Source organism: Phaethon aethereus, assembly GCF_964289735.1.
Source record: "Phaethon aethereus genome assembly, chromosome: 4".
NCBI lineage: Eukaryota > Metazoa > Chordata > Aves > Phaethontiformes > Phaethontidae > Phaethon > Phaethon aethereus.
The window spans coordinates 41,264,863-41,277,078 of NC_138578.1; the positions used below are offsets into that span (position 1 = coordinate 41,264,863).

At 44.6% G+C, this 12,216-nt stretch overlaps 1 protein-coding gene across 1 annotated transcript in view; it reads left to right on the forward strand.

Annotated features, from left to right (window-relative positions):
- The first annotated feature begins 2,561 nt into the window (after nucleotides 1-2,561).
- The window catches only part of TLL1 (tolloid like 1), a 136,107-nt gene continuing 126,452 nt past the window's right edge, over nucleotides 2,562-12,216 (forward strand). The window contains exon 1 of the mRNA XM_081999576.1: nucleotides 2,562-2,733. Within this exon, the coding sequence (XP_081855702.1) occupies nucleotides 2,577-2,733 (157 nt within the window). The 5' untranslated portion in view covers nucleotides 2,562-2,576. The remainder of the gene's footprint in view (nucleotides 2,734-12,216) is intronic.

Genomic DNA, 12,216 nt, shown 5'->3' on the forward strand with positions numbered 1-12,216 from the left:
CAACAAGAGATGGACTTGGGAGTAACGTGGATGCAACCTGGATGCTAAAAACATAACACACACACATAAAAACAAGCACAACACAAGGATGCTTCAAAGACATTGACATTACGCGATGCTAGACGCCTTAACATGCTCTGTTATTAAGCTGCTGTTAGCTCTGTCTCAACCCATCCTTCCAGTTTTAATGATATAAACTGTGGAGAGTATCTACCTACAGCAGCGCTAACCATTCGCAGGAGGGCAAGGGCGGACGGGGCGACTTCGGGCAGGCAGTACGCTTTGTGTGTCGTGTCGTCCCGTCCCGTCCCCCCCACCCCCCCTCCCGCGGTTTTGGGAGCCGCTCAGCCTCGATAGAAAGCCTGTGCCTACCCGGAGTTCGCGTTAACACCGCGCACTCCTCCATCCCTCCCTCCCGGCCGCCGCGGCGGCCCGCGCCTGCGGAGGGCAAGGGACGCGCAGGGCAGCTGCCCGGGAGGCGCTGCGCCCCGAGGCAGCGGTGAGGGGCGCGCCGCGCCGCCGGCTCTGCCTGCGCTCCTGGCACAGCCGGGGGAAGGGACTATCTCCGGATTTCCAGCCCTGCGACAGGGGGAAGGCGGCCGGGAAGTGCTGCGGGGAGAGCGAGCCTGTGCGGGCTCGGACGTGGGAGAAAGACGCAGCCACTTCTTCGCGGCAGCCCTTTCAAAAGTCCGTGTTAAATGTGACACCCCGGCGAAATGGGAGCGGGAGAAACTCCCCGCTCCCCACCCCTCGTCCCCCCCACCGCCCTTTTCCATGGAAACTCGTAAAAGGAGGAGGAGTAGAGTTTGCTACGGAAAAGTCTCACCTTGGTCTGAAACAGTTTCAGGCGTTTCTGCGGGATCGGAGCTGCCCACCTCGGGGGAGGGGAGGAGGCAGGCAGGGAGGGAAGGAAATCTTTAGCTACCTATATTTTTTTTTTTTCCGCTTGATCTTATTTTATTCCAGCAGCACGTATCTCCACCCCTCCTCCCTCCTCAGGTTGATCGGCTGAAAGGAGGCTTTGCGCGCTGATCCCTTCTCGGGCTTTAAAACAAAACCCGGCCCGGCGCAGCCGGCAGCGGCTCGGGGCGCCTCGGCGCTGCAGCGCGGCGGGGCGGCGCAGGACACCGCGGAGCGGGGCGGCGGCTCCTGCGGAAACTTCGCTCGGAAAATAAACCTCCGCCACTTTCCCGGAGATCCACGTGAGAACAGGAAAGCCCGACTGCAAGATCTCAGTGCTGCTGCTGCAATTTTACTTTTTGTTTGCCTTGATTATTATTTTTTTCTCTGTTTGTTTGTTCTTACTTTCATTTTGGAACCGGTTCCCAGCTGCTTGGCTGAACTTCTGGAGACCAATGGACCTTTTATATTGCCTTCCTCTGTTTTAAACAAACTATGGACGCTTAAACTTTTCTCTTTCTCCCTCCCCCTCGCTCCTTAACCCCCCCCCTCCCCCGTCAGCTCATGGGGCTAACACTGCAAAGCAGCCGCAGCAGAGGGAGAAATACACAGCCACTGATTTATTTTCCCGTCTCCTAAATTGCAGTTAATTCTTCTCACCGTCCTCCTCCTCACCCATTCTGTCGAGCTTTTTTGGTTGCCGGGTGTCGATCTGTACGTAGTTTTATCTGACCTCTATTCTTTTGTTGTTGTTTAAATGCCATGCACTGCTTATCTAGAGAGAAAGCTATATGGAGATAGAGGCATATAGTGAATGCGCGTGTGTTTCTATAAGACTATCAAGGGAGCAGATCAGAAGCAGCCCGGATCCTGACCCTGACTGTATGAATAAGTAAGCAGGATGCTGACGACCGTGTGTTAGTTGCCTGTAAGGTTTTCGTAAGTTAAAGGGGACGGAGGAGGGGAGGCGGGGGGGGGGGGGCGGACAGACCAGAGACAGAGCTTAGAGTAAGTGTTTGTGCGGAGGGGGGGAAGCTCTGACACTTCGCTCCCTCCAGCGTAGCTGCTGCCTCCCATCACTAGCGCTCCGCGGTTTGCTCTAGTGCACCCCACCCCACCGCTCCCTTTTCTTTCCTTCCTTCTTTCTTTCTCTTTCCCCCTCTCCCCGTGGTAGTTTGCTGATGTGCAGCCCGGATCCATCTTCTGGCAGCAGCAGCAGCAGCGGGACCGGGGTTAGCGGGGCGCGGGCCGGGCGCGGAGCGGGACGCGGCTGCCGCCGCCGCCGCCTCCTCCGCGGGAAGTTTGGCTGGGGTTTGACAGAGGCGAGGGGACGCCCTGACAGACAGGATCTCCCGGCCTGAGTCCACCCCCTGCGCCCACCCACACACCCAGCGGCTTCTCCCCGGCGAGGTGGCGGGCGGGGGGCAGGAGGGGCAGCGGCGCTCATGCTCCTCGCCCCGAGTTGCACCCGTCTGACTGGGGCTGCCTAGAGAGCACCGTCTCTCGGAGAAGCCTCCAGGTGAGGAACGGGAAAAAAAGCCCGAAAAACAAACACTCCCCCCTCCAACCTGTGGTTCCCTCATCCCTTACCCTCCTTTCCCAAACCGGTGGGGACAGCTGAGCCGTCCGCCTAATTCATCTGCACCCTGCCCACCCACACCTCTGCTCGAGAGAGGATGAAAATGCTTTGCTGGAGGATGGCACTGTGGCTGGCCGGGTGGACCGTCTGCGGGAAGCCTTCCCCCTGCTCTGGCCTTGATTATGACTACACTTACGATTTCACTGAAGAGGATAAAGCTGAGGCGATAGATTATAAGGATCCTTGCAAAGCCGGTAAGTGACTTCCACGTCTAATGCAGCTCCCCACCCCCTCCCCAGATGGTGACTTTGTCTCGGCTTTATTTGCGGCGCTGTGCGTGAGGGGGAGTCCCGGCCTCACCTGCTCCCTCCCGGGGCAGCACCGGCGAAGCGGAGCCGGAGCCCTGCGCCCGGCTTCCTCACCTGGGGAAGGTGCCCGGGACCTGCTTCCGCGGGACTTCCTCCCTTAGCGCCTCCGGCGGAGGTGGGCGAGGGGCGCGGTGGCGGGCAGGGCCGGACCGGCCTCCTCCGCTCCGCTGGGCTCCGCGTCGCCGGCGGCGGCGTGCCGGGGAGGCGGAAGTTGCGGAGGGCGTTTCGGCCGGGCTCAAAGGTTTCGAGGCGGGACGGTGCCCCGCAGCACAAGCCGGGAGCGCGGAGTGACCGGGCCGGGACCCGCAGGCGGCGCCGGAGGGTGGCGGCTCCTCCCGGGGCTCTGCCCGCCCCCGCGGCGGCAGCGGGTGCCGCCTGCCGCGGGCTCGCTCCCTCCCTCCCTCCCTCTCGCCTTCCGCCCTCCGTCTCCACCTGTAGCCCGGCCGTCGCCCGCGGGGGTCTGTATGTGATAAGTGCCCTTCCCGAGCGGGAGGGGAGGGCGAGGTGCGGGAGGGTGACGCTTTCAGCCGTGCGAGCCCACGCATAACCCAGCTAGTGCGTGGTGCGGTGTGGCCTTTTCCCGCGTGTACTGCGGGCCCCGCTGCGCGCTCCGCGCCTGACCGACCACTTTCTAAGCCCTGCGGGAAGAGCGGGGCTCTGGCCCCCGCTCACCTGGCGGAGCAAAGGAGTGCCGTTCGAGAACGTCTGGCGTACCCACCGAGGACCTCAGCCTCCTTAATGCCAGGTACAATTCTTCGTCCGTCAAAGTTAGCAGCAGCCAGAACTGACCTCAGGAGCCGGGTTCCCTGGTATTTCAGCGGAGAAGTGTGTCTGGATGAGGCTTATTTCCCCCAAAATGTGTTAAGAACAGTGGTGGTCCATTCCCAACAGCTCTATTTGTTAAATAAGTGCTCAAGTTTTCAGCAGCCTCCTTTGCATTAATTAGTTATTTTATATTCTGAAAACTAGTTCAGCCAAAGGTTGTGTTCACTGCATCTGTGTGGTTTTGTTTAATTTATTAAGGAGAATGTGGTGAACATATATGCCAAATATGCAGACACTATGTTTTTCTAATCACAAAAATATTTTGTTCCTAAGTGTGAATTGTTAGGTCTTACTTGCTTACAACTGAGGAATGCTCAAGTTCAAACAGCAGAAGCAACTGAAAACAAAAAAATATTTTTTCCCAATTAGCACTCACAAATAAATACATCTATAAATACCTGGTCATAGTTAACATGAACTCTCCTGGTCTGTAAATATGAGGATTCATGTGCATCATTTCATATATGTGTATTTACTCTGCTGTGGGATTATTTTAGTACTACTTGTTTCATAGTGGGAATAATGAAAAGTTATAATTCATGATACTAAGTGTTTTAAGATTATGCATGAGAGAAAGACAATATGATTAGTGTTGACGATTCTCTGCCATCATTTTGTTTTGTTTGGAGAAAGAAACATTTGTTTGGAAAGTTTGGCCCATTGAAATATTTTACGGAAGTTCTTGCTGCTGCTGCTTCTTCACAAGGTGCTTAGATACCGCTTTGATGAGAGACAGGTAGATGCATGAAGAGTCGGTTGTGTGTAGTTCCTGTTAGTCTTAAAAGCAATCACTTTGAGGTTTTCTGTTCAGTAAATAGCCCAGTCATTATTTTCTTTTTTGTGTTTGGGTAGTTCTTCAGAAATGAAAATGTATGTCACTGCTGCACACTGGGTGTGTATCATGTACCAATCATTTTTAATAAAAATTAGAAAGTTCTATGTATCAACAAAACTGATTCTCCAGCAGTATTTCCCAGTTACTTTTCCTGATAAACCTTCCCTAAAGGCTCTGTTAATCTTAGCCTGTGAAGTACTGATACCTGATCAAAGGTGATGAGGGCAACGGGTGCTCAGCCTCTTTTAGCAGCAAAACCCAAATGTGTGTTCTCCCTAGGTCAGGTCTTACTGTCTGGGGTGGGTTTTGGACACCCATGAGTAATTCTGCTGATATCTGCCATTAGGATGGTTTCCGCAGCAAGGGCCTGAAGGGCAAAGCCAGGCTTTGCGCTCAGGGGTGCGACCTGTTCACACTCAAATTTGTGTGGTCGCTCTATGCATGAGGTATCAGGATAAAACGAGATAATCCTTGCTGAGATTGTGTTCAGTGTATGCAAACTTTGTATCTTTGATATAATTAACACCTGCTTTTACAGCATCTGGAGGGCCTACAGCTGAGGCTGTAAAAGTGCTCTTTTTTTTTTTTTAAATGTTCAGGCTGGTAACAGTTAGGTTTGCGATATAAGTGAACTTCTGCAACTTAGCATAATGGGGGAACGCCCAAAGTCAGGGTTTTACCTAGTGACATACTTCAAAAACTTCAGTGAGCTCCATGCAGATTTTACAGACGTGCTAGAATAATTTGACCTACCACAATTTGTCAGCAAATAAAATGCTTTGAAACCAACCACAACTAAGATCCCCTAAATATGCTGATGCAAGATGGATTCACCTGTATTTTAAGTTATTTGCATTCTGTTTTTCTCCAGGGACTATTGTTTGCTGCTTAGTTTTTATTCCATAGACCATATGAGAAAACATTTGTGATCTTGTGACAGAAAGCACAGTACATGAGGCCTCATCTATTTTTAGGTATAGTTATAATTCTATACAGATTACTCTGAAGACACACAGTCCTAACTCTGTTGAATCCAACTTCTTTTGGTAGGTCCCTTTTTCCCTTTTTTTTCCCTTTTGTGGAAGAGCTGGAGACATTTACCAGAAACAGAATGAGACAGCCTCTGAGACATTACTTATAGGTATTCTGTGGGATTATTTATGGGTATTCTGTGTGTATTTTAACATTTTCATAAGGAAGGGATCACTTTAGTGAGGGTGCCTAGAATCACACTGTTCCTATGACTTAAAATTCCCAGAAGCGGTGTAGTGCAGGATGCTACAGAGGTTGAAAAGTACATTTGCTTACAGTATTTCCAGCTTTGCGAAAAATCTACGGAAGTCTGACAGATGCACAGTAGGATTAGGAGTTGTTTCTGGAACTGATGTTTCCAATTGCATCTAAAACAGCAGTTATTTTATGCAACAACCCCAGAGTTCAGTCTCGGCAGTGAAGCCAGCACCTTGGGAGCCCTGGAGTAAGGGATCCAGGGAAGAGAAGAGTCTGGAGAAATGTTGTGACGGTGCTGAGGAGATGAGTGTTGGTAAGGAAGCTATTGGCATTGTGCAGAAGAACTTGATGAGCTGTGTGGTTTCCTGTGTCTTTGTCTGCAGACCTTTAACCTATGTATGAATTTTGGGTCATGCTACTTCTCCTTGTAACGAGTGTCCTGGCACGCTGCAACAGCGGGATGTGATGTAACGCAGTTTCTGTGCTTCTGATGTCTCAGATATTTCCTCGTGTCTCTCTGCAGGATATTGCCCTCTGTTTACCATTGTGAAGTTCAAATGTAAGGCATTCTTAGTTCATCCTCAAGGTCTAATTTGCCAGCAGATGTGAAACTGGGAATGCCATACGCATCGCAATGACAGTTTTTAAAGAATCTAAGAACATAGTTCAGCATTTGTATGAATTGGGTATTACTCCAAAAAACAAAATGCCTAATTGGACTTAAGTGGGCACTATGAAGCTTTTTGGATAGCAGCATGCATCTATATTTCTCTGTGGGTTCACGAAGCTTTTATTTTTTCCATTCTTACTGCAGCTTGTAATGTATTAAGGATATCTGTTGAGAAACAGATACGGGAATGCACAATTGAAGTGTGAATCTCACTCATACAGAGTGAGATGGGTAGGAAAAGAATTTCCCATCCTGTGAGTTTCTCATCCCTTGTTCATAGTCTGCACGTAGTTGATATTAAAGGATTTTTGAAGGCTTTTGTTATGTTTCTCTAAAATAAAACAAAAAAGCCCCAAACCAAAAAAAGATATACTCTGGTGTGATCTTCCAATTAAAATACTGTGAACCATGGGAGACTAGGCAACAAGTCTTAACTTTGTTGCGTATCCACGTCATGAGGACTGCTCCAGCCTCTGCAGATAAGACCTTGATAACATTTCTTCTGTGAGGTATTTCACTTCCTAAAAAAAAAAAAAATGAATAAAAATTAAAGGTTTAGGGAATAGACTTAAAGTTTAATTCCTTCATCTATTTTTTTTTTTCCCCTGTTGCAGGCCTTGGTCATCTTTGCACCAGAAATTCTCTCTTGCACTGGGGAAACTTTTCCCCAGGAAAACTACTGGAACTCTTACATTCTCACTGTAGTTAGAATGACTTTTTTTTTTTTTCACAAACCACTTAATATTTTTTTTTTCCTTAAAATTATGCATGAGTTGCTTGCCTTGGAACAGAAACATTTTTTTTTTTCCCCAGTAAAGCTAGATACGAATGTCAAAAGAACAACAATAAAGACAAATGATTAGATTTACAGCTTCATAACTTGGAAGTTGGTTAGCTTGCTGTTGTTTGACTAAGAACAAATTCTATACGTATGTGTGCCTGCTTGAGAATAAGAGAAAAGTAAGAAAGACCCTCCTCATTGTGTCTGTTTCTCACTCCTGTGAGAATCTAAGGAACTAATTTGATTTCTTTGCACCTTTGTAAATAATAATGAAAAAAATTCGGATTGTCTGTAACAGGGATATTAGTGTTTCCCACCTCAGGTGTGAAATCTAGTTATGTATTTTATTTGTAAAGTGTCTGAACATGAAAAGTTGATGGTAAATGTTAGGTATAATTATTATAAGGTGTCATCTGTAACTGCAATCTAACTTTTGTTTATTGATGTTGTAGCAGCAGCCTTCTATACTGCTAGGTTGTTTTTTTTTTAGTTTGTATCTTGTATTCTGGGGCGTGTGTTTTCAGCTGTAAGCACACTAATTGTGCAGTCTGGTAATACAAAAATTCTTAAAGCCTCTGATTATATATTTTGAATCTGTTGCATGACTTAGATAATTGAGATATTTCATCTCTATATTTCAGTCATGCAGTAAATTCTGAAAGATATATTGTACAGTTTGTACTAATATAGAGGTTGTACTGATAATATCACTTGCCAGATTGACAGAACTGTGATTATTCCTGTAGTAAACGCATAGTGTAGGCAGCAGAAACAGATTTTTCTGAATACTCTGTCCCAAATGGCCTCCATTATGCTGTGGATAAACTTACAGGATAAATCAGACTACTGAAAAATTTAGTTTTTAAGTCATACTTTTTTTCAGATTTCTCCACCATTGATGTCCTTTAATGTAGTTTCTCAACAACTTTGAAAGAGATTTGTGTGAATATAATGTTCTTTTTCTCCTCTGCTTCATTGAAAATATTAATTCAATAGCAAAAGTCTGGGAAAAATATATTCAGTGAATACAGCTGATGTTCTAACTTTGTGAATATCCTTCCATACCAAAGGCTCAATTTCATGTCCAGACCACTTTCCATAGGGGTCTGTTTCTGAATATATTTCCGGTGTGTCAAATGAGTGACCTGCAAGGAGCAGTATTACATCACTGCAAAACAAGCCTAATTGACAAATCTAATTGAGCTTGGAGTCAGGTCCCCCAGGCAAGCTCAGAAATATTCACCACACCTGGATGTCTGCCTTATGTCATTCTTATTGCCCCTCTGGAAAAAAGGGTTGATAGGCTTATGACATAATTCCATTCACTTCTTTCTGGAGGGAAACACTCATGTCTGCGGTGCATGGTATTGACAGAAGGGCTGTAAAATGGAAGAGTCAACTTCTGGTTTTCACAGGCGCAGGGAACCTTATGGAGGAAAACAGACTTTTTTTTTCTTTCCTTCATGCATTACAGTACTCCAAATTTTATAACAGTGAATAAACTAAACAAGGGGAGAAATCTCTATTCTTTGTTTAGAAAATGTGTTTTATCCTTAAACTGAAATAGATTTTTATGGCCTAGCTGTAGACTCATGAAAAATGTTATGGTTATACAACATTCCCTTTTTTTTTTTTTTTTTAGATATATCTGAAAGAAAGATGATTCTAAGAGTATGCAGAGCAAAACTAAGCTTTGGTCTTTCAAAGCTTTTGTAGGATGGACAGTCTTTCGTAGTGTTTTTCAGACTTTTCTCAGCCACCTTTAGTGATCTGCTTTGTTCCAGTCGGTATTGAAGACAGTTCCTCCTGTTCTTGACCACAACCAACCTTTGTTCACCTCCCTACTACATCCCTGCAGGTCTATAGCAACTGGAAGTGTCACTAGAGAAGTCTTTGGGTATTTTTGTCATAGAATCATAGAATAGTTTGGATTGGAAGGGACCTTTAAAGGTCATCCAGTCCAACCCTCTGCAATGACCAGGGACATCTTCAACTAGATCAGGTTGCTGAAAGCCCTGTCCAACCTGACCTTGAATGTTTCCAGGGATGGGGCTTCTGCCACCTCTCTGGGCAACCTGTTCTGGTGTTTCACCACTCTCACTGTAAAAAAATTTCTTCCTTATATTTGTCTCTTCTCAGGATAGTTTTCTTGGCTAAGAAAAAGCTAAGGGCTAATATGTTAATGTGTTTTAATGCATGTTCAGTCTTGTGTCTGCTGCTCATCCTCTACTTCTTTCCCTGTCAACCTCTTTCATTGTTCCTATGACAAGTTTCCTAGCTTCTGGATTTCCTTTCCCGACTGAATACATTTTCTACTTGCTTTTCAGCTTTTCCTTGTGCTGCCTGGCCAGTCGCCTAGTCCTCTCTGTTTTTTCCTTCTCTTTCTCACAATTAGCAGTTATTCCCTCCAAATATAACTTCTAGCTCATCATCAGGCTTTCTGTAAGATTGTCCTCTACTGCTTTAATAGTTCTGTAGCAAAGAAACTGGGCACCTCTGCCCACAGGTGGAAATGAGGAGGAGGAGAAGGACGGGTGGGCTGTGCATGACCAGCGTGTTATCAGAGGCCTTGCACTGGAGTGCTTAGCGGGCTGCCAGTGACCTGTTAAACACTGCATGTCAAGCCTTGAAATATCCAGCTATAAATATTGAGACAGAACACATACACGAACCTTCTATCTCTGTTGGACTCACATACCTAAATATCAAGATCTGATGCAAAGACTGTCCTTGCTGAACAGTAGAAATAAGAGTACTGGAAGTACCTGAAGCGTAAAGCTTGTACAAATGGCAACGCACCAGAACAAGTTGAGCTGGGGAGTGCGAAGGTGGAGGCTGTGCTGTGGGCACATGTAGAGTGTCAGTGCGCAACCCGTGGGAGTGGTTGCTCTCGCAGGCTGCTTCAGAGGCAGGTCCTGCTCGTACGGATACTCTCCGATAACTTTTACTGGGAATTTTGCTTGAGTAATGGTCTGCGAGTGCAAATTTAGAGTGACTATAAATATGTGAGCATCAAGTATTTGTGAATATTTGAACACAATCAGATAGCTCTTACAGAGCTATCATGCTCCAAAATGTAGGTTTGTGGGTTTTCCTTTCAATATTTTAAACCAGAAATTGTCAAGACCAAAATGCCAAAAAATCAATTTTGTTCTAAAATAGCTCCTGATTTTTTTCTTGAGGTGTGTGAAATATGATGCCTAATAGGATATGCAGTGTGTATTTAACCAGCTTGTTTGTTGTATGTACTTTATTGAGATAAAGTCTATCAATAATTGACTAGGAACTAATTTTGATTTTTTTTAATCGATTTTGATAGTTATAAATTATATTGCAGAACCAGATTCCTTAGTAAGAATTTAATTAGTAATTTAAAACACGTGAACATTCTTAGCAACAATTTCTGTTGCAGGAAACACTTAAAGTTATGATTTTGCTTAAATTATGTGGGAGTTTTAATTTCAAAATAGCCATAAATCATGCCTAAAGTTGTTGTTACTCAGCAAAATAAGTTCAGCTGTGCCAGGACTGTCACTATAATGGCACATCTTATCAGGATTCAAACTTTCAGCGGTTTCTAGCTTGATATTCTCATATATCATTGACAAAATATAAAACTTTTAATATTACATGAAAGAGTATAAGTATTGGAACTCTGATCAGGGAATAATCAACAAAATCAGGAAACAAAAATGCAAAGGAAAGGTGTTTATTTTAAAACTTATTTTCAGTGCATTTAAATCTGCATTAGAAATCATCTGTCTTGCTGTCCTGATGAATTTCATCCTTTTTCCTACAAAAATTAAATGACAGTGATACATTGCTACATTTGAAAGGTGCCAGTACCTCTCCAGCCACATTGTGTTCCTTGGATATTGTAAACTGTATAGTGGAGCTTAGATACCAGCTCTTGGAAGAAGTGAGGGGGCATGGGCATCAGCTGAGAGGGATGTATCTAAAGAGCTGTGCAGATCGGCTACGTTATTCTCATGCTGGTAGTGGCGGTTAAACGCGTTCCTAGTAATAACTCTAATTGTTATTAAACAAAAATTAATCAATTTTATTGGTGTCTGATATTTTAAAAGGTGCTAATTAGGTATGTTCTTGCTGTCATGGATATTGTATCACTAAAGACCTTTAACATTTTTCCACTTCCCCAATAAAGTACAAAGAATTTTGAATAGAGAATAGCGATTTTAGAAAGGGTGGCCAAGAGGCAGAGCTTCTCTATGTTGCCAGATGATGCACTCAGATAAGTAAGGAAAATAATTTCAGATGGGTCTTATATAATGTCAGGATTTATTTAAATGTTTACTTGCACAGCCAATTATATTTGCTTTCATGAAGAGTAGTTTTAGAACAACTCTGCGGGTGTAAGAACATGATGATGAACTGCCCAATTTCTCCATCTGGTAAAATGTCCTTATATTTATCACAAATTTGCATACATCTTCATTTATACTTGTACTTACTTTTCCCCTTTACTCAACATTACTCTTACAATTGTGCTCTTACTTCAGTTTTCTTTGCAGGCAGGTTAAGTTCCACTACTTGACAACTGTTTCCATACTTACAATTATCCATTTCATGCCTTGTAAATGTGTATATACATATAGGCAAAATGATAAATTAGGTATTTTGTGTTCAGGCAACCCACTTAGCCCTTTTCTGACGAAGAGCATAGTGTGTTTCTGTGCAAAACTGCCAGCATCATGATGAAGGTATGTTACCCATCCTTTTGTGATCATCTTCATTTTAGTATCAGGATCTTTGATCTGTCCATCATCTTGTCCTTTTGTCATCATATAAACTGCTCAGTCTTTCTCTAACTATGCAGCTATTCAAGATGATTGATTCAGGACTAAATTCTGAAATCCTTATTTTGGTGTTACTGATATGCTGCAATGGCATTATGTTCTGAAAACTAATACAGATTAATCTTTCATGCCTGGAAAAGAAATTATTTAAAAAAAAAAAAACAACCCAAAACCAACACAAACTGACAACAAATCCTCAGACAAAAAAATA